Source organism: Heterodontus francisci, chromosome 1 (assembly GCF_036365525.1).
Source record: "Heterodontus francisci isolate sHetFra1 chromosome 1, sHetFra1.hap1, whole genome shotgun sequence".
Classification (NCBI taxonomy): Eukaryota; Metazoa; Chordata; class Chondrichthyes; order Heterodontiformes; family Heterodontidae; genus Heterodontus; species Heterodontus francisci.
Window position 1 is genome coordinate 184,480,596 of NC_090371.1, and position 22,659 is coordinate 184,503,254.

The 22,659-nt window shown below is 44.3% G+C and overlaps 1 protein-coding gene across 1 annotated transcript in view; it reads right to left on the minus strand.

Annotated features, from left to right (window-relative positions):
• The window catches only part of mettl14 (methyltransferase 14, N6-adenosine-methyltransferase non-catalytic subunit), a 102,802-nt gene that overhangs the window by 77,798 nt on the left and 2,345 nt on the right, over window positions 1-22,659 (minus strand). Inside the window, exon 2 of the mRNA XM_068039418.1 lies at window positions 2,867-2,955. Coding sequence (XP_067895519.1) covers window positions 2,867-2,955 — 89 coding nt within the window. The remainder of the gene's footprint in view (window positions 1-2,866; window positions 2,956-22,659) is intronic.

Below are 22,659 nucleotides of genomic sequence, written 5' to 3' on the forward strand. Positions count from 1 at the left end.
AATGCGCTTAGCGGCTATGACAGGTTCCAGCTCTTCATTATGAGATTGAAACCAGTCTGCATTTCTCTTCGCACTTTTGCCATAGGTGGTCAAAGCTGACTCATAGATGGCGTCTCTGATGTGGGCCCACTTGGTCTCAGCATCCCCTGTGGGAGTGTTTTGAAGGGCTGTTACAAGTGAATTTAGAAATTTTTGTAACAGCTGTGGGTGAGAAATTCTGCTCGTGTTGATGCGCGGGTGGCCCTTCTGCTTGGAATGATGCAACTTCTTTGGTCTGAGTCTAACCTTGCTGCACACCAGGGAGTGGTCGGTGTCGCAGTCCGCACTGTGGAAGCTGCGTGTGATTTGAACACTGTTTAAGGCGGCTCGCCTTGTGACAATGAGGTCTAGCTGGTGCCAACGACGTGATCTTGGGTGCCTCCATGAAACCTGGTGACAGGGTTTAGTGTGAAAGAACGAGTTGGTGATGCAGAGGTTATGATAGGTACACAACTCAAGCAGTCTCTGCCCGTTCTCATTCATCCTTCCAACGCCATAGCGCCCAAGGCAGGAGGGCCATGAGTCATGGTCGGCCCCAACCCTGGCATTAAAGTCCCCCAGCAGGAATAGGTGTTCGGCGTTGGGGATGCTGCTAATGATGTTATGGAGTTGTTCATAGAACTGGTCTTTAGCTTCAGGTGGGGAGCAGAGTGTTGGAGCATAGATGCCGAGTAGGTGTACTGGACCAGAGGTGGTGAGCAGTCGGATGGACAGTATGCGTTCCGAGCCATTTGAGGGAGGCTCTATCATGCTGAGCAAGGAGTTTCTGATGGCGAAGCCCACTCCATGCTGTCTTGGTTCTTCAGGATCCCTGCCCTGCCAGAAGGTGGTGTAGTCTTGCTCTGCTAGAGAGCCACTCGCGGGGAGGCGAGTCTCCTGAAGTGCTGCAATGTCCACATTGAATCTACTGAGCTCGTTGTTAATGATGGCGGTCTTCCGAGAATCGTTGATTTGTGTAAGGTCTTCCGACAGGCCAGGACACATAGTTCTGACGTTCCAGCTTGCAAAGCGAAGGGCTGGTACCTTCTTTCCTTTTTACATGTTGTTTGGTGCGGTGTATCAGTCCACCTTTCGGGCAATGACCCTGAGCTCCAAGCACCCATTGAAGCAGGCAGACTGTGGCGGGACAGAACCTTATTGACCGGGGGCTGCCCGGTTTGAGGCGGGCGGTAGCTGTCCAGTGAGGTGCAATGACCTCTCCCACCGACAAAGGCAACCCGTGGCGCCCAGTTTCTACGCCAATTTATCTGGACTTATAACCCGTAACTGCTGCCTTCCGTGTTGTTTTAGTCGCTGTGAGGCAACTATGGAGTGCCCTCTCCACGGCGCATGCCTGGGCAAATTTATGGAGGTTGAGAGTTGCCCAGTCGTCAAAACCCCCCTCTTGGCCTTTCTGGTGGGGTCCAAAGGAGTGCAGGACACGACGTTTGGCACCAGTATGGCTGCAGGAACTGCCGGAAACATGCCAAAGGTGACACATGACCGCCTACGGGGTTCCGCTCCGGATTTTCTGTTAGGGTTTACTCCCTTAGCCTTGGTCTCTCCCGAGACGCCCACAAGGCAGTGGGGTTGTTGGGGCCCCTACACAGGTGTAGGATGGTGCCGGTGGGAGGAGGGGATGCAAGGGGGAGGGGTAGAGGGAGGGGGTGGGGGGGGGGGGGGTGCAGGGGAAGGAGGGGGGGGGTTGCGAGGGGGTGAGCTGAGAGGGTGGAGCAGGGAAGGGGGGTAAAGGGGGGGGGGAAGCTGGTGCAGGTAATAAGCCATTTCCTCAGTGCCCACCATCGACGTCCGGAAAGCTCATCCACGTCCTTCGGGAGGTGAAGCATCATTTGGCAGACTTAGAGGTGATTACATTTGCTAAGGGTTTTTTTTTGCAGTGGTTTAAATAAAGGCATGCAGCATTGCCGACAGTGCGCTGCAGATGCTCTCCGAGCCATCTCCCACGGGCGCTTTGAAGTTGCGGCCGGGGGGGCCGTTCGTGGATTTTTTTGGATAGTGTGGGAAAAAGGCATTGAAGTGGATGATCAGCCATGATCGTACTGAATGGCGGAGCAGGCTTGATGTTTTGAATGGCCTCCTTCTGCTCCTGTGTCTTGTGCCAGTGTGCACGCAAAACCGCTTAGCCCAGACTTAAAACTTACAGGTCTGTATTCTAGAAGATGCAAAATAAGAATTCTACAGTACATTATCTTAGTCTCCTAAAGCTAAAATCGCAAGGCTACTTCAATTATATTGAATATAGCAGATAACAATAAGATACTGTGGGATGTGGATTAAACCTGCAATCCTCGACTAGTATAGTTGGTGATTTCAGCTCCATTGTTCCTGGCCGGGAGCTTTCCGCTGAAGGGAATTAATGAAGAATGAAAGCCGGGGTGAGAATGGGGCAGCAAAAGGGAATTTTACTCTATATTTTTGTTGTGTGCCTTCTGGCAGTAGTTTCAATGCAGTTGCTTGCTCTTCAACTTGACAATTGATAATTCTTAAAACAGGGACCCCAACTGAAAGGAACAAAGTGGGGAAAATAAGGGAATAATCCCCATATACAAGATAAAATGGAATTACCCATATGTAACCCTCTTATCCGATGATGTGGTACTCATGCAAGATTGCATTTATAAAGAAATCAGTTTTTTCTATAATTTTCAAATGTTACTTTTCAAAGCAGCTTTTTGTATAAAGATGAGGAAGGGAGAAGTCTATGGCTTTACAGACCCATGTTACCGATATTGTACAACCTATTTAATATATGGTCGTAAGCTGCTACACTACCTTATTGGATACAAAACAAGAAAAAGGTTTTAAAAAAAAGTGCCTTCATACTAACCTGCAGGTTTCCCTGGTTTCAGCAATCTCCCTCTGTTCTTCCTTGCTGTTCAGGACTGCTCCAATGTTGTCTGCACTTTCAGCTCCTAGCTAAGAAACAAAAAACTCTGTAAAACTTCACATTAATTAGGTTGCACACAAAAAACCCATTTCAACAACATATATTTAAAAAGGATACTATACAGTGTTCGAATGGTGCTTCTATATTTTTTGTGAAGTACCTTTTTTTGAGGACTTGTATTTTAGAATTAGGGACAATGTTTTATTCGGGTTAAATGGAAAAGAATTCCATAGATGCTGGACGTAGTACTTTTTTTTTTAAATCAAGAGGTCATCAGAAGGTCTTTTGACTTGGTTGGTAAACAACCCTTACTGGAAGTCACCTGTCTTCAGTTAAGTACCCAGCGGGGGCTTTTTGACCTGGGGACGATGTTTACTGAGAAGTGACCGATCAAGAGGCTTGACTCGAGATATTGTTTTTGGTTTCACTTTGGATAGTCAGTTGGGGTTTGGACAATGTTTTGAGAGGAGTTTAAGAATCAACTTGCCAAGGACAAAACCCCAGCTCAGCCTTTTCCAGCTTTGAGAAGCTCTTAGAAGAGAGTGTAAGAAATAGAGAAATTGATGCTGCATTCCTCCTGAAAGGCCTGCCAGACTGATCTTCGATGTTGCCTGAAAAGAACTGTTGTAGCAATATCCCAGTTACAGCTGTCTATGCATATTTGGGATCGCCAAACCAAAAAGGGACAACGAACATCTGTCCATTACTTCTCTTTTTTCTTCAAGAATTAGCAAGTATTAGATTCATTACGCCTGAAATCATCAAGAGTGCCAAGCCTGCTATACTTTCAGCACTGTACGAACTGCTTTGCCTGTGCTGGGACGAAGGAGCAGTACCACAGGACATGCGTGATGCCAATATCATCACCCTCTATAAGAACAAGGGTGACCGCGGTGACTGCAACAACTACCATGGAATCTCCCTGCTCAGCATAGTGGGGAAAGTCTTTGCTCGAGTCGCTTTAAACAGACTCCAGAAGCTGGCTGAGCGTGTCTACCCTGAGGCACAGTGTGGCTTTCGAGCAGAGAGATCCACCATCGACGTGTTCTCCCTTCGCCAGCTACAGGAGAAATGCCATCAACAACAGATGCCCCTCAACGTTGTTTTCATAGATCTCACCAAAGCCTTTGACCTCGTCAGCAGAAGTGGTCTCTTCAGACTACTAGAAAAGATCGGATGTCCACCAAAGCTACTAAGTATCATCACCTCATTCCATGACAATATGAAAGGCACAATTCCGCATAGCAGCGCCTCATCAGACCCCTTTCCTATCCTGAGTGGCGTGAAACAGGGCTGTGTTCTCGCACCTACACTGTTTGGGATCTTCTTCTCCCTGCTGCTCTCACATGCGTTCAAGTCTTCAGAAGAAAGAATTTTCCTCCACACAAGATCAGGTGGCAGGTTGTTCAACCTTGCCCGTCTAAGAGCGAAGACCAAAGTACGGAAAGTCCTCATCGGGGAACTCCTCTTTGCTGATGATGCTGCATTAACATCTCACACTGAAGAGTGTCTGCAGAGACTCATCGACAGGATTGCGGCTGCCTGCACCGAATTTGGCCTAATCATCAGCATCAAGAAAACGAACATCATGGGACAGGACGTCAGAAATGCCCCATCCATAAATATCGGCGACCACACTCTGGAAGTGGTTTAAGGGTTCACCTACCTAGGCTCAACTGTCACCAGTAACCTGTCTCTCGATGCAGAATTCAACAAGCGCATGGGAAAGGCTTCCTCTGCTATGTCCAGACTGGCCAAGAGAGTGTGGGAAAATGGCACACTGACACAGAACACAAAAGTCCAAGTGTATTAAGCCTGTGCCCTCAGTACCTTGCTCTACGGCAGCGAGGCCTGGACAACGTACGTCAGCCAAGAGCGACGTCTCAATTCATTCCATCTTTGCTGCCTTCGGAGAATCCTTGGCATCAGGTGGCAGGATCGTATCTCCAACACAGAAGTCCTCGAGGCGGCCAACATCCCCAGCATATACACCCTACTAAGCCAGCGGCGCCTGAGATGGCTTGGCCATGTGAGCCGCATGGAAGATGGCAGGATCCCCAAGGACACATTGTACAGCGAGCTCGTCACTGGTATCAGACCCACCGGCCGTCCTTGTCTCCGCTTTAAAGAAGTCTGCAAACATGACATGAAGTCCTGTGACATTGATCAGAAGTCGTGGGAGTCAGTTGCCAGCCATAAAGGCGGGGCTAAAGCGTGGCGAGTCGAAGAGACTTAGCAGTTGGCAGGAAAAAAGACAGAAACGCAAGGAGAGAGCCAACTGTGTAACAGCCCCGACAACCAATTTTATCAGCAGCACCTGTGGAAGAGTCTGTCACTCTAGAATTGCCTTTTAAAGCCACTCCAGGCGCTGCTTCACAAACCACTGACCACCTCCAGGCGCTTACCCATTGTCTCTCGAGACAGGGAGACCAAAGATACTAGATCAAAGTATCCTTCTTTGTCTTTTTTTTTGTAACTGAGCTCTGAAGAGAAAATCTCTATTTTTTCAGTTAACCAGTGTGTGTGTGTGTGTGTGTGTGTGTGTGTGTGTGTGTGTGTGTGTGTATGTATGTATGTGAGGGGCTATGGTAAAAGGGAGATTTCATATTTCACTCTGTGTTAAGGCTTTGCTTCATTACTGGTTATATCTTTTTTATAATTAAAAAATATTTTTAAAAAAACAAAGTTATCAGTTTAAGAAACCTGGTTGGTGCATTTGATTCTGGGATAAAGAGTAGAGTCTATGATTGACTGTATCGGTAACTGGGTACACATTTAAATATATGCTGTGACCTGTAGAGAAATGGAACTAGAAAAGACAGTGCACTCCTCCCATCTCGGGCATTTCTCACTAAAATAATTTTTTTTGGTATAGTAACATTGTGGTTTGGTTACTGAAATTGTAATCCAGAAGCAGGATTAATGATTCTGTGAGACAACTTGAAATCCTACCACAGCAGCTGGGAAATTTTAACAACTTGTACTAATGTAGCGCCTTTTATGTATTAAAATGTCCCAAGGAACTTTACAGGTGCATAATGAAGCAAAATTTCACACTGAGCCTCACAGGGAGATATTAGGACAGCTTGGTCAAAGAGGTAGGCTTTAAGGAGCGTTGTAAGGAGAAACAGGGTAGGAATGCAGAAATATTAGGGAAGAAAGTAAGTTCCAGAGTTTAGGGCCTTGGCAGCTTAAGGCCCAGCAAACAATGGTGGAGCGATTAAAATCGGGGATGTGCAAGAGGTCAGAATTAGAGGAGTGCAGATATCTGAGGGTTGTGGAGCTGGAGGAGGAGTAGATTGCAGACATAAGGGGTTGGATTTTAACCAGCCCCTCGGCGTCGTGGAGGCCATAAAATGCTTGTGGGAGCAGCCTGCCACGACGCCGAGAAGGCCCTGCCGCATATTAGCGGCGGCAGAGAGGCCTCAATGCGCCCCCCTCGTCACCAAGTGGCGGGGCCTTCATTTCAATATTGAAATTATATTAAATAAATGCAAATCTCCTTACCTGCTCCCAGCAGCCATCCCACGTCGATTTTATGGCCGCTGGCTGCAACTCAGGCGCCTTTGGAACTCCATACGGAGTTCCGTGACGAGACACTGGTTGGGGTGGGTGGGGGGGGTGAAGGGGGGTATTTAATTTTCAGGTTGGGAGGTGGAGGTAGAGGTGGAGCGGAACAAACTCTTTTTATTGGCTGTGGGGATGGTGGGAACAGAACCTCCTCTCCAGTCCTGCCTGCTTCCATCTTTTTCCCACGGAACTGAACCTTGTGAAAACACAGGAACCTCAGAGAGAAAAGTCTCCTACGTGAACAAGGTTAAGAACAACACTGGGCCCCGATGAATAGCAAGACTACCTATACTCAAGTGAGCTTGAAGCACAGTAAACAAGAAACTCTTCTGATATTGCCTCAAATCCCTCTCTACTATATTTTCCTCTCCTCTTTTCTGTCCTTATTTGCACGTGTATATCGCATGTGCATGCTAGCCTGGGTTCGTCATATATCCGTAGACGTCAACCATATTAGAATTAAAGTCTAAGTTTTAATAAACTTCATTTTTCTCCTTTAAACCTCAGAAAACATGGTGTGTTGGTTTCTTTGCCTCATTAAACAACTGTGTTTAAAAATAATACCCTGTTACAATAAAGACAGCAAAAGACCCCTAGACACATTTCTCACCTGGTTGTAACAATAAAAACACCATTGAGAGAGTTGGGAAAGGGCCCACATCTTTGAATATTTATTTTAATGACATATGTTGTTGTAATGCTTTAAAAATTTATATTAACCTGAAGGGCCTGAAGTTCTTTAAACATGGCACCAGACGCCATTATTTATTTAGAGATACAGCACTGAAACAGGCCCTTCGGCCCACCGAGTCTGTGCCGACCAACAACCACCCATTTATACTAACCCTACAGTAATCCCATATTCCCTACCACCTACCTACACTAGGGGCAATTTACCTATCACCAGCAAGTCTTTGGCTGTGGGAGGAAACCGGAGCACCCGGCGAAAACCCACACGGTCACAGGGAGAACTTGCAAACTCCGCACAGGCAGTACCCAGAATCGAACCCGGGTCCCTGGAGCTGTGAGGCTGCGGTGCTAACCATTGCGCCTCTATGTCACCAGGGCCGCCCGCTCCGCCTCTGCCATTTAAATGAGCCCCCGCACGTAATATCGCGGGTGCGCTGCGGCAGCGCTTCTGTGTCAGAAGGCTGCCGACTTCACAGTGTGCCGCCGCAGAGCATGGCGCGATGATAAAATTCAGCCCAGGGAGGGGCAAGGCCATGGAGGGATTTGAAAACAAGGATGAGGATTCTAAAAATTGATGCATTGCTTAACCAGGAGCCAATGTAGGTCAGTGAGGACAGGAGTGATGGATGAACAGAATTTGGTGCGAGTTAGGATAGTGGCTGCAGAGTTTTGGATGACGTCAAGTTTACAGAGGATAGAACGTGAAAGGCCAGCCAGGAGTGTGTTGCAATAGTCAAGTTTAGAGGTTACAAAGGCATGGATGAGGGTTTCAGCAACAAATGAGTTGATGCAGAGGTAGAAAGAAGCAGTCTTAGTGTCAGGCAAACCCCCCACCTACCAAGATTGAGGCATACATGATTTTGCCACATGAACATTAAAACTTAAAATTGCAAGCCCTTGGCTGGAAGGACATTTGCATGGTACCAGACAGTATTGAAACAAAGGAACCAGTCTCCACCCCAATACACAGAAGAGACCTGGTCAAACAAACAGTCGGTCACGTGACCACCTGCTGGCCAACTAGGGGAGTTTTAAACTGGAAAAACAGAATTTGAACTCAGAACACCATGTGCTCCTGGAACTGAAGCAAGAATTACTTCCTCTTCTGTCTGCCTGCTCATGTCTCAGGGAACTGAGTCTTGTGAAGACACGTGAACCTCAAAGAGAAAAGTTTCCTACGTGAACAAGGTTTAAGCAGAATACTGGACCCCAACGAAACGCAAGCACTACCTAACAAAACGACTATACCGTGAGCGAAGCACAGTAACAAGAAACTGTCTCAAACTGTTCCACTTTATCTTTTCTGTCCCTATCTGCATGTGTATATCGCGTGTGCATGCTAGCATGGGCGTCACGTATATCCGTAGGTGTTAACTATATTAGAGTTTAAGTAAGTTTAATACATTTCACTTTTCTTCTTTAAATCAAAGAAAGCCTGTTTGTGGTCATTTCTTTGCCTTATAATTGGAAAGCCGTGAACAGGAGTTCACAAAGAGGAGCTCAAAACACGGTGTGTTTAAAAATAAAATCCTATTACAATAAGACTAGGTGAAGACAGTAACAGACCCCTAGACAGCTTTCTCATCTGATCGTAACACTTAGTGGCAGCGTGGATATCATCTCGGGGTCAAATATATCAAGGTTGAGAGCAGTCTAGTTCAGCCTCAGTTGCCACAGAGAGGCTTGGAGCTGATGGCGAGGGAACAGAGTTTGTAGTGGAGACTGAAGATGACAGCTTAAGTCTTCCTAATATTTAACTGGAGAAAATTTCTGCTCATGGAGGACTGGATGTTGGATACACAGTCTGAAAATTCAGAGACAATTTCCAGTGAAGGGGTTAACTGAGATGGTGTCGTCAGAGTACACATGGGAACTGACAGTGTTTTCACATTATCTCACCGACAGGCAGCATGTACTTGAAAAATAGGAAGGGACTACTGATAGTTCTGCAGGAGACACCAAAGGTACTGGTGCGGGAGGAGGAAGACAAGTGATTGCAAATGATTTTCTGGCTATGATTAGATGGATAAGAATCAAACCAGGCGAGTGCAGTCCCACCCAACTGAACGATGGTGGAAAACTCACCTCGTTCACAAATGTCCTTTAGGGAAAGATCTCTTCCTGCATAGAGGAAACATGCCTGAAGTTTCCCAAACCCAAAAGGATGACACTAAGGGTGTAACTTTCAAGTTTGGCGAATGCAGAAAAATGGTGGTAGTAGATCTGCTGCCAGTTACATAACCTTCTAGACTTTCCTTTCTGTTTCAATGGAAAAAAAATCAGGCATGTGCATAACAGGTGGTCGGCCTGCTACCACTAACTTTCTGTCCTAGCCAAAATTGAAAACATCCTCTATTTTTGTCCTTGCTCAAGGACATCTGCCACACAAATGCACATCCCTCTTTCAGACTGGAACTTACTGATTTTGGTCTAAATTTCCTACCACATATTTATTCGTGTGTGAGATTTGTGAATTTAACTGTTCTATTCATGGTCTCATCCAAACAGCAGCAGTTCCAACACTCCATCCATAATCAGACCCATTAATGACAACCTGCTACCTTCAAAGTCTTAATCAATTACCAATCCACCACAATATCTGTCCAATTCCACACCTTGTATGCCATAATTTATAATTTCCTGGAAACTTGGGTAAATAACAGTAATATCCACCATACTGCTTACTTCCTCAACAAGACTCAGATTAGGTTCAACATTTCCTGAAACTACGGGCCAAATTTTATCCTTTGATTTATGAGCTTTTCTGTGTCTCCCTTCAGAATTTAAATCTTCAATTTCAGTCTGAATTTCCTCCTGAACCTTGCTCAATTCCCAGGACCTAGGCAATAGGAATTTTGTTTTATGGGAGGGGTCCCTCCTACATCCACATCATGTAGGTTATGGTTGTGCACCCTGGTTTGTCCCTACAGATCCCTTTAAATGCTGTGAGCAGCCTTGTTAGGTCTCCTCTTTATTCTGCGTTGAAATATGAGAGTACAGTGTCTAATCTCCCTAACATTTCAGTGTTAGCTAACTGGACGGTAGGGGGTTTGATTTGAGAATCCTCCAGGCCTCCCTCTAACTCATCCTCACTGTCCCTTTCACCCTCTTCTTTCCCGAATGCCTGACAGGCCTGTCCCCTTCCCGGCTGTGATACCATTTTAACATATCAATGTGGCACAGCCTTTGCTTTTCCCTACGATCTAGGGTGTCAATTACATAATTCACCTGGCTAATTCTCTTTACTACTCTGTACAGGCCATTGAACTGGGTATTCAAAGGTTCTCCCTGTATTGGTAATAGCACTAACACAGTCTCCAAGCTGAAATTTTGTGGCCTTAGCACGTTTATCCCCTTTCATAGTTGTCTGGGAGGTTTCAAGGTGTTCCCGAGCCATCGCACAGGCTCTCGTGAGCCGCCCCCAGAACATGGAGATGTAGTCTAACAGGGAAGATTCATCCTCGTGTCCCAAAAGCCTCTCCTTGATTAGTTTTGGAGGATCTCTCACCACATGTCCATAAACTAATTCGAAGGGACTAAAGCCAGTGGACTCATTGGGCGAGTCCCTGGTAGCGAACAGAAGAAATCCCAGCCCTTTGTCCCAATCATGGGGGTACTCATAGCAGTATGCCCTGATCATTGCCTTTAGTGTCTGGTGGCACTGCTCCAAAGCCCCATGTGACAGTGGGTGGTAGGCTGAGAACTTTAGCTGGGTTATGCCCAGAGTACCCATGACCTTTTGAAAAATACTGGACATAAAATCTGTGCCCTGATCTGACTCTATTTCAGCAGGCAGCCCATATCAGGTGATGAATTGGGCTAACCCCTCCACCACTATCTTGGCAGAGATAGTTCTTGGAGGAATTGCCTCTGGAAATCAAGCAGCCACATCCATAATGGTGAGAAAATACTGGTATCCCCCTTTATTTTTTTTTTCGGGCAGGGGGCCCACAAAACCTACCAGCACTCTGCTGAATGGGTCCCCAAAAGCTGGTATGGGAATTAGGGGTGCAGAATTTATTGCAGGTGGTGGCTTCCCCACAACCTGGTCCATGTGGCAAGTCTTACAGAACTCCACCACATCCTTGGGAAGTTGTGGCCAGTGAAAATGCAATCCGATGCGGGCTTGGGTTTTTCTGATACCGATATGTCCAGCCATTGGAATCTCGTAGGCTAATCTCAATGTTTTCCTACAGTACCTCAGCAGCACCACTACCTGGTGAACCACTGTCCACTCTTCTGCAAGTCTGTGAGGAAGTCTCCACTTCCTCATCAGTACCTCATCCTTTAAATAGTAGCACTATGGAACTCCCTCTGCTTCAGCTTCAATTTGGGCAGTCTGTGCTAACTTTTTTTTTTTAATTCTGCGTCGGCTTGCTGAGCCTCGGCCAAGGAAGACCTGTTTAACCAATACTTTGGGTCTTCTAACTTCCCAAAGGAGGTTTTAGATAACCAGACAGTAGGGTCATCTGTCTGCAGTGCCAATTCATCCTTCTCTGACGGAGCTTGCTTGACCATGGACTGGGTCACCACACAGTCAAGGACATTGCCAGGGTCCTTTTCCTGTAACTGCTCTGTCTCCCTGACCTCTTTTAGTCTTTCTAAAACCACTGAGGAAGCTACCACCTTCGCTCCTGCCAGATCATTACTCGGGACCAGGTTGACCCCATCCACAGGTATACTAGGGATAATTCCCATGGTTACCAGTCCTGAAACAACGTTGCACTCCAGGTGCACCCGATATAAAGGTATGGGCATATACTTCCTCCAATACAGTTTCCTAACACTCTAGCATTCAATGCACTCTCTGGGGGAAGGTCATGTCTTTTCCCAGCAGAAGGGATTGGGTGGCCCCTGTATCCCCAAGTATGACTATGGGCTTACTTGCCTCACTCGAAGGGTATTGTGCCACTTTTCCTCCGGACACAACAAAATCCCTGAAAGTTACCAGGATTTTAAGTTTTCCTGCACTCTCAGTGGTAGATTTATAGTGGGTTTTACTGCTGCAGTTAAAGCCATAGCCTGGTGTGCTGTGCTTTCCATCAGGGCCCCTTTTCCTGTACTGGTCTGGTGTACCCTGACTAAACCTATGGGTTTGCCCCGTAACTTCTGCAGTAAGCTCGAAGTTGACCTGCCTTGTTACAATGGAAACATATAGGCTTTCGGGCGTCACTCCTGTTCTCAATACCTTCCTTTTTGGCCTGAGAACAGCCTCATGTGTTTCCAGCTCTCCCTTCTTGCTCATGGCTGTTCATCTTCCTATCTCCCTCCCACCTTCTATCCTTTTCAGATTTTTGGAACTGACTAGGGAAGGGTTTTCCCTTAAGGGAAAAGGCTTGTGAATAAGTGTACAATCATCAGCCAGGATTCCTGCCTGCCTGGCTCTTGGAACCTTTTGTTCCTCCATGTGGTTTCTTATGGAAAGGGGAAGTGAGTTTTTGAACTCCTCGAGGAGGATCACCTCTGAGATTTTCATAGGTGGACTTTATCTTAAGTGCCCATATCCACTGGTTAAAAGCAAGCTACTTAACTCTTTCAAACCAGAGACAAGTTTGATTAGGCTTCTTTCGGAGAGTTTGAAATTTTTGGCAGTACACCTCTGGTACTAGCTCGTGTACACTCAGGATAGCATTGAGTCATCTCATAGTCTGATGTACTCTCATTTGGCAACAGTGAATAAACCTCATGGGTTTTTCCTGTTAGTTTGCTTTGCAATAGCAGTGTCCAGCTCTCAGCTGAACACTTCAGCTGTTTTGTAAGCTTTTCTAAAAAGAGATGAAAAACGCTTCCACATCCCCTTCATTGAACTTTGGTATCAAATGGGAGAACTTTAAGAGCTCAGCACTCAGCCCTGAGCTAGGGGTAACTCCCTATCAATGCCTTCACTGGTTTTAATGGGTCTTCCCCTCGTTAGTTCGAGTTGCCTTAACTCTCTTTTCTCCTCCTCCTTCTGGAAAGTGCTTTCTTTATCCCCTTCCTGGAATTCTCTTTCTTTCTCCCTTTCCTGGAAAGCTCTTACTTTCTCTTTTTCCTGAAATTCCAATTCTAGCCTCCTCTGTTCTAGCTAATATTACTTTATCTGTTTCAGATTCTACACCTGTCTCCAGTTCTTCAGTATCAATTTTTAAATGGTTGGCCACAAGTTTTAGGATTTCAGGCCTCCTAGCTTTTGGACGGATAGTAATCTCTAATTGCCCACCTACATTCCTCAACTCTTCAACAGATTGGGCTTTTAACCTTGCCCAAGTTACTTCACTCTGTCCAGGAAGGTACTGACATCGAATGTGGACATTTTAGTACTCTAGCACTGAATACCACAAGAAAACCTGTAATGAAGTTTTAAAATTATTGCTAGCAATCAATTTGGCTTCCCGCTTCCAATTTCCCATTTGTCTTTGGGTTTGAACCCAGCCATGAGCCCCCAAATTTTTGTTACGGTCAAGTGAGGGGGGGTTGAAGGGCTTCCCTCTTTTCCCTCTCCTTGTCTAACCACAACAGGTTTAATTCTTTCTTAAAGATGCACTGGCCAATTCAGTAGGTGTTTGCTATGATCATAACAAGAACCAGACAGGTTTTCTTCAGTTAACAAAGAATGAGGTTAACTTTATTGTACCTCAATCGAACGAATAAAAATAATAAACAACACGCCGACTTTCACTCACACACACTCTCTGGAGGTTTACACACACACACACACACACACAATGGGCTACAGAGTGGGGAAAGGTAGATTGGTTGAGCTAGACTCCATAGAAGTCTGTCATGTTTGCTGATTCGGCTGGCTTCCAGCTGAATTCAATGGTCCTGAAGCTCTTAGTTTGAAGAGGTAGATGACTGGTTTGGTGGGTCTCTCAGAGACAGCGTCGCAAATGATTTGCTCCAATGGGCTTTCTAATTGTAGTCGGAGTACACAGAGGTGGTCAGTCAACAAGCAGGAGTTGAAGCTTTCAAGTTGGAATGGAGAAAGAGGGAGAGGGAGATGGTCCCCCACTTGGGTCGGCACACGTCAGAACCCAGTTGCTTCTCCTCTCACTACTGCAGAAAATTACTGATGAGGAGGGACTTGTCACATGACACTCTCATTCAAACATAGCAATTAGCAGCAATTCTCTCTTGCTAAAAAGAACAAGTAGTTCCTTTAAACTTCCTGGGTCTTGGTTCTTGCTGGGGCATGAGCAGACATTTCGTCTCCCTCCTCACGAGCATTGCAGTGTAGACTACAGTGTTGCAAATTTAATAGCCATCTTAAACTGCCAGCAAAATCATCCTTGTAGCTGGTCTTTTTAAAAATGTCTTTAAAAAATATGAATTCATGTCTTCAGTCAGTGTATTCAACAAAGTACAATGCCATAACAGACTTCATAACTAGAGGTATTAGTATAAAAGGTGGGAAGTTATGCTGAACCTTTATAAAGCTCTGTTAGGCCCCAACTAGAGTAATGCATCCAGTTCTGCTCACCACACTTCAGGAAGGATGTGAAGGCCCTTGAGAAGGTGCAGAGGAGAGTTACCAGAATGGTTCCAGTGATGAGGGATTTTAGCTACAAGGTTAGGTTGGAGACGCTGGAGGTGTTCTACTTGGAGCAAAGGAGATTGAGGGGAGATTTTATAGAGGTTACAAGATTATGACTAGTTTAGATAAGGTAGACAAAGAAAATGCTGTTCCCATTAGCTGATGGTACAAGGGCTAGGAGACACAGATTTAAGGTTTTGGGTAAGAGATGCAGCAGGTATGTGAGGAAGAACTTTTTCTTTTACGCGAGTGGTAACGACCTGGAACTCGCTGCCTACAAGACTGGTGGAAGCAGAGACAATCAAATGATTTCAAAAAGGAAATTGTAGAGGCACTCAAGGGAAATAAACTTGCTGGGCAACAGGATGGAGCTGAGAAATGGGACTGACTGGATTGCTCTATAGACAGCCAACATTGACTCAATGGGCCAAATGGTCTCCTCTGTACCATAATGACCAACTGTGGAATCAGCATTTAATGCCAATAAAATATAAGATTGCTTTAATATAAGCTTTACTAGGTGTTTGCTTAGATTTTCTCCCATTTAAGCCCTCCACCAAATGCTTTAATACATTTTTCTACAATATGATCAAAGACTGGCTGTTATCCCTAATACCCTGTACCATATTTATTTATTTTTTATTTAGAGATATAGCACTGAAACAGGCCCTTCGGCCCACCGAGTCTGTGCCGACCAACAACCACCCATTTATACTAACCCTACAGTAATCCCATATTCCCTACCACCTACCTACACTAGGGGCAATTTACAATGGCCAATTTACCTATCACCTGCAAGTCTTTGGCAGTGGGAGGAAACCGGAGCACCCGACGAAAACCCACGCAGTCACAGGGAAAACTTGCAAACTCCGCACAGGCAGTACCCAGAATTGAACCCGGGTCCCTGGAGCTGTGAGGCTGTGGTGCTAACCACTGCGTCACTGTGCAGGTTACTCCATTGAGCATTCAAGACAACATATTAACCCAATAATATGTCCTGCAAGGACACAAGAAAAGTCATTCTCTCATGAGCAGGTGAGTTACTTGAGGTAAACGTTTAAATCTGCACTGTAGAGCTTGCAAGAACTGGATCCACAGAGTAGAGGCAGGTAAGAACATAAGAAATGGCAGAGTAAGTAGACCATTCAGTGCTTCAAGCATGCTCTGCCAATCAATAAGATCATGGCTGACCTATGTCAATGCCACTTTCCCAATATCACTCAATTCCCTTAGTATCCAAAAACCTATCGATCTCTGCTTCAAATATACTCAAGGTAGCTGTATCAAAACTACTCAAGCATGTTAGTTACACTTTACCCAGTCAAGACAAACTTAACTAGCGTTTATAACAGTATGATGAGCTGATTAAAATGAAAAAAGGCTTGCACTTTTAAGGACGACCAGAAGGTTCAAAGCGCTTTACAGCTAATGAAGTACTTTTGAAGTGCAGTTACTGTTGTACTGTAGGAAACATGGTAGTTTGTTTCTGCATAGCAAGCTTCCACAAACATCACTGTGATAACAAACAGATGATTTACATTTTTTTGAGATGTTGATTGAGAGATAAATATTGTCCAGGACACCAGGGATAATTCTTCTGCTCTTCTTCAAAATAGTGCCATGGGATTTTTTATGCCCACCTGAGAGGGCAGATGGAGCCTCAGTTTAACGTCTCATCCAAAAGTCAGTACCTCTGACTGTTCAGCACTCCCTTGTTCCTGTACTGGAGTGTCAGCCTTGAATTTTGTGCTCAAGTTCTGGAGTAGGATTTGAACTCTCAACCTTGTGACTCAGAGGCAAGTGTGAGCCACAGCTAGCTTATGTCAAAATAAATTACTTTCCGCCCATTTAGAGTACCTACGTCAGCTAATTCAACACAGAGATAGAGACGGAAGGGATATTCAGATGGCTGAAACTTTAATTTTCATATTTAAAATATATGGTGATACTATAAAAGGTGTGAAGCAAGTGCTTCACACTAGGTGACATTATCTACCAGCATTATTCACTGAATTCCTGGTGACCTGTATTACAATGTATTTTTATCACCCACATAAAATAAAATTAGTGGATCTCTCGTGGCATTGCTCATAGTGAGCCAGAAAATACATTGCTTTGCAGCCATAAGCATGATCGTAATCTGCAGGACCACCAATTCAGTCAACAAGTCAAATTCCATTGTTATTAAATAGTGTACAGGGATTTCATAAGTGCTCTGGGGATTGAACGCCACGACTCATTACATTATTCTGTGAAAATTGGGCATAAGTCGCCTTTATTTAATATATATTCCTTTACCTCTATTTAATTTTTATTCATTACCATGTTTAAAGCTGAAATTACACAGCAGAGTGATATCCAAGATGTACCAGTTGAAAGTAGGTATTTGGGAGAGTGGGGTTTAGCTACACTGGATGAGGAAGGAGGGAGTTCCTGAATTTTAGTAGGTATGGGACAGTCTAGGACTTTGGTAGCACTAGGTTAATCCTGTACTTTGGTAGCACTGCGGTGGAGTTGCTCAGTTTGGGAGCATGGGGATGGGACATCCGGACTTGCATAAGTCTTAAGAACCTGGAGCTTCACAAAATTGTAGGATGCGGAGAGGGAAATCTGAAATTTGGCAGAACTGTGGGGGTAGAATCTGGATTTCTGGTGTCTTCCAGCAGAGAGAAAAGAAAGGCATGAATTTGGCAGCAGTTTCAGAAGTGGGCTGGGGTGGTGGGGACTAGAGACAAAGAGCAGTTCTTGGTCAGGCAGCACTGGTTTTTAAGTGTTGGAGCAATGTATGCAAACTTCGAATTTGGTATTTTGTGAGTAGTTCCTGGATGTGTACTTATGCCGTTTTCTCTATGGGGTGGATTTCCTGCAGAGGCATAAACAGGAAGTTATACCTGAAATTACATCCATCCAGCCAATGTCAAGTTTCCTGCCAATGTCTAGTATATGCCGGAATATAAAAAAATCACACAAGCAAGTGGAAATCAGCGTAAAAAATTGGAGACCAAAAAAGCATAAAACCCCCACCATATATTGCTTCTTTATGTATGAAAATGAGTTTCAAACCATTTGACCATCATTTACACACAGCAGGAAATATAAAGGGTAACTGAAAAATCATGACACAGAAAGCAAGTTTATAACTTTCAATATATTGCTGATAAATTAACTGTGATTTTTCCCCATAGTCAACTAAAATTTTTTTTAAATATAAAAATGGCAAAATAAAAACTTGTGGCCAGAACTGAATGCAAAATGTAAACAAAACAATTTCCAAATGTAAATGTTGACAGAAAAACATGGCCAATAATTGAGAAAACATAAATGAACTTTGTAGGACATTTCACAACTGCTTTGTACTGTTAATTGTACTTTTACACCCAACATTACCATAACTGATTTAAAATGAGAACCTGTCATCTGCAGACAGAACCGATACTACAGGTGTTTGCTGACAGTTTCATAAAGGTGTTTTCCAATATGAAGAGCCTGACTAAGGATTTCCAATGCATTTTGGAATGGAGTGGTGTGACCCAACCCCCTCTCCTCCACAGCATATTTAATATGTGATATATCAATTATCCTCAGCTACCTTTTATATAACTCTTAATTCTAACTACCCTTTGTTTCCCTAAGTAAAATGCATTCTATTTATAGTGGACATTGCTTTACCCAATTGTTAAGATAAACTAACAAACTGCATCAGCTCCAACTAAACATGTCTCTTTGGTTTATCTGAACAAACTGTAACTGTAGTCTCACATGTTTGTTGAGATAGCTTTGTTTCTCTGCAAGATGGGCCAGGAAACAGAGCACTTCACATGCATTAAGATTTGGGTGGAGAAGGAAGCAAGGAGTGGTCAGTGCATCTTGTATATAACTTGGTTCAGGAAAGTAGCCAACAGGAAACTGATTACAGCATGATATCTTTGATTTAAAACAGTATGGAGTGATTAATCCATTAAAATGTAACTTTCTTTGGTTTCCATGGACATTGGGCAAGACAGACAAATCAAGACTACAACAAAGTCATTTTCACGAACAACATTATTTACCCACCATGGCCTAGGTCTTGCTGCACGTATATATTTTTCAATAGTAAGGATACATTTTCTTTCCACATCCCACAAAACTATAGAAAGTTTCAAAGCTGATATACACTGTCATACAATATTTCCCATCATATCCTTCCACTAGCTTTGCGACTCTTCGGTTAAAACTTGTGTTTATATCGCACCTTTAATGTAGTAAAATGTTCCAAGGCGCTTCACAGGAGCATTATCGAATAAAATTTAACATCGAGTCACATAATTAGGGCCCTACCAAATTCACGGCTGTGAAAAATGTGTCACAGACCTTGAAATCTTGGGTCCACTGTGAAATTGGCTATTTTGGGAACTTTGGGCATTTTATTCAGCTCACCTCACTGATTGCTGGGCATGTTGAGAACATTGCACGTTTTACTGATTGGTAGATGAGGGAGAGCTTCTGGTGCAGTTTTGAGAGAAGCAGTCTCAAGTATTAACAAACAAGTGAGAATGCCAGAATGAGCAAATCAAAAATGGCCGCAACTATTACTGCAGTACATCGAATGAAAGAATTTGGAAGTCAAACTCTGCATGCCGATGGTAGAATACTGTTTTGTTGGATCTCACATGGCAAGCAACGGTTCATCACCACTTAAGAGTCTGAAAGCCATTTTAGCAGAAAGAGAGCATCCAACACCACACTGCTGGAAAACGAACGCACAAAAAAATAAATGATTTCATCTCTTTCAGAAGTCGACAGAGAGCTCAGAAAATCATCAGTTGCTTACAATGGAATTCGTGGATACTTCTGCAAGCACCAACATACCTGGAAAATCTTGATCACCCAATGCTGTGGGTATTCATTCAATGTAATGTGCAAAATGGTAGTTGCTTGCCAAGTGCAAATAAACTACAAAGGACTACCTACTGAAGCTTTTTGCTACTCACTGTGAGGAGATGAAGTCTTAGATGAACGCATGTGAGTCTTCTGCAATTATTTGTGTCGCATCCACTGATGGGCAAGACAGCTATGTGCTGCATGTTTTGTTTGATTTTATGTCTAGTAAGGCCAGTCAGGAAAGCTAACAACAGTGCTTGCAGACTGCATCCATTTAGAAGCTGTTAATTATACCACAGTTTCCAAGTGATAATTAAAACTATTTCAAAATGTCAACACTTGGTCTGCTTTCATTAGTGACAATGCAACTTACATGACAAGATCTTTCAAATCTGTGCTCCAAGGTGTAATACCTAATGCTGTCCATATTACAAGTAATGCACATATAATTTCATGTCAATGAGCTGTGGAAAAGCGAGTTTGGTAAAGTCAACAAACTGGTCATCTACATTAAAAAGATCTTCAAACGCTGCCCTAGCCATAAGCTTCGATACAGGTAACACATTGCAAATATGGCTTAAATGGCTAAAATTGAGGAACAAAACATCGCTTTTCCTCCAGAGCCACTACTTACATGTTGGAATTCTTGGTTTCGGGTAGTACAGCATCATGCAGCTCACCTGAAATACTACTCAGATTTGTTCTCAGAAGAGCTCACACTGACACCGAAAACAGGTTTTAACAGACATTGTAACCCTTCTAAATGATGCTCAGTTTAATGAGGAGGCTCAGTTTGTTGCCAAGAGTGCTACACGACTTATAGATTAATCACTTGGTTTGAATCTTGACATGTCACAGTCCACAAAGCTTACGATAAAGTAATGGATGTACTGTTCTGGTTTTTTTTTGCATGGCCAAGAAGCTCAAACAACATTACTGCTACGGGGATGAGCCTAGTGGTGAAGAAAAAGCAGCTGAAAAGTTTCAACAACGTTCCTGAAAGCTGTGAGCATCTTTGACCGTGCACAAATGCACTTCTTGATGGTGGATCTAAACTAATTTCATCCAATTACTGGCTTTGACAAGAACTGTAGGCTGAAGATTCCTGCTTATAAAAGCATTGCAAAAGAAGCAGATTGTACTTTTCCTGTGCTGCAGTTTTCGAACTCGGTGGAATGCAGAATCCCCCACCTTACAAGGCTAGCACGGCGCTGTCTGACAATTCCAACAAACTCTGTGGACGCAGAGAGAGCCGCATCAAAACACGGACAGTTCTTCACAGCGTAGAGACAGGAAATGAAGGAAGAGACAGTTGCAGGTTGCTCCATACTCAGTCAACCACTGACTTTAGTGAGTTAAGAATGTGACCTGTTTATAGCTAGCACTTGAGCTAGCTTTTGAGTATACAATAAATGCCATTTGAAACCAGAAACCTCCCTCATCCTTTTTTGTTTTAAATAGATCATTTTCATGCTTTGTTGCGACACCATGAAACTTACGATTTAAATACGTGAAACTCACGATTCTTAAAATGCTGACACCGTCAAATTTGTGAACTTGGTAGGGGACTCACATAAGGAGATATTAGGGCAGGTGAGGTCATACATGTAGGTTTAAGGAATATCTTAAAGGAACAAAGCACGCAGAGGTTTAAGGAAGGAATTCCAGAGGAAGAGGCCAGGATATGGGTAGCAGAGTTTTGCACGAGCTCAGGTTCACGGGGGATGGAAGGTGGGGCCAGCCAGGAGTGCATTAGAGTAGTCAAGTCTAGATATAACAAGTCATAGATGAGGAGGGGAGGAGATCTGCAATGTTACAGAGGTGAATGTAGGCTGTCTTAGTAATGGAGAGGATATGGGGTGAGAAGCTCAGTTCAGGGTAAAATAAGATGCCAAGGTTGCAACAGTCTAGTTCAGCCTTAGATAGTTGCCAGGGAGAGGATGGAGTCAATGCTAGGGATCAGAGTTTCTGGGTGGGGTTGAATGGTTTTAGTATCCCCAATATTTAACTGGAGAGAATTTCTGCTCATCCAGTACTGAATGTCAACAAGCAGCAAGACACATCGGAGGCAGTGGAAAAAAATAAATCTTCAAAACAACTACTGCTGCTGTACTACCGATACATGTTGTTTGAAAAAAGCAGGGTTACTTCAAAAACAACCCTCAGAGATAATGGTGCCTCAAACCCTGTGCCATATTCCCAAGGGCCCAAACTCAGGTGTCATATACAAACTGAAACATGACAAATATGATAGAGGGTTCCGATGAAGGGTCACTGACCCGAAACGTTAACTCTGCTTCTCTTTCCACAGATGCTGCCAGACCTGCTGAGTGGTTCCAGCATTTCTTGTTTTTATTTATGATAGAGGGTTCGTCGCTTTGTCCTTGAACAGAGGCCCAACCAGTTCCCCATCCACCACCACCCTCCTCCACCTGGCTGAAATTGATCTTACATTGAACAACTTCTCCTTCAACTCCACTCACTTCCCACAAATAAAAATTGTTGCTATGGGTACCCGCATGGGTCCGAGTTATGCCTGTCGTTTTGTGGGATATGTCCAACATTCCTTGCTCCAGTCCTACTCAGGCCCCTCCCTCACCTCTTTTTCCAGTACATTGATGACTGTATCCGCGTCACTTCCTGCTCTAGCCCTGAACTGGAAAATATCAACTTTGCTTCCAATTTCTATCCTTCTCTCACCTTTACATGGTCTATCTCCAACACTTCCCTGACTTCTGTCTCCATCTCCAGGGATAGGCTGTCTATTAATATTCATTATAAGCCCACCGACTTTGACGGCTACTTTGACTACACTTCCTCACACCCCGTTTCCTGTAAGGACTCCATCCCATTATCCCAATTTCTCCATTTCTGATGCATCTGTTCTGATGATGCAACCTTCCACAACAATGCTTCATATATGTCTTCCTTTTTCCTCAACTGAGGATTCCCCCCACACTGTGGTTGACAAGGCCCTCAACCGTGTCCGACCTATTTCCCGCACTTCTGTCCGCACCCCTTTTCCTCCCTCCCAGAACCGCGACAGGGTTGTCCTTGTCCTCACTTTCCACCCCACTAGCCTCCACATCCAAAGGAT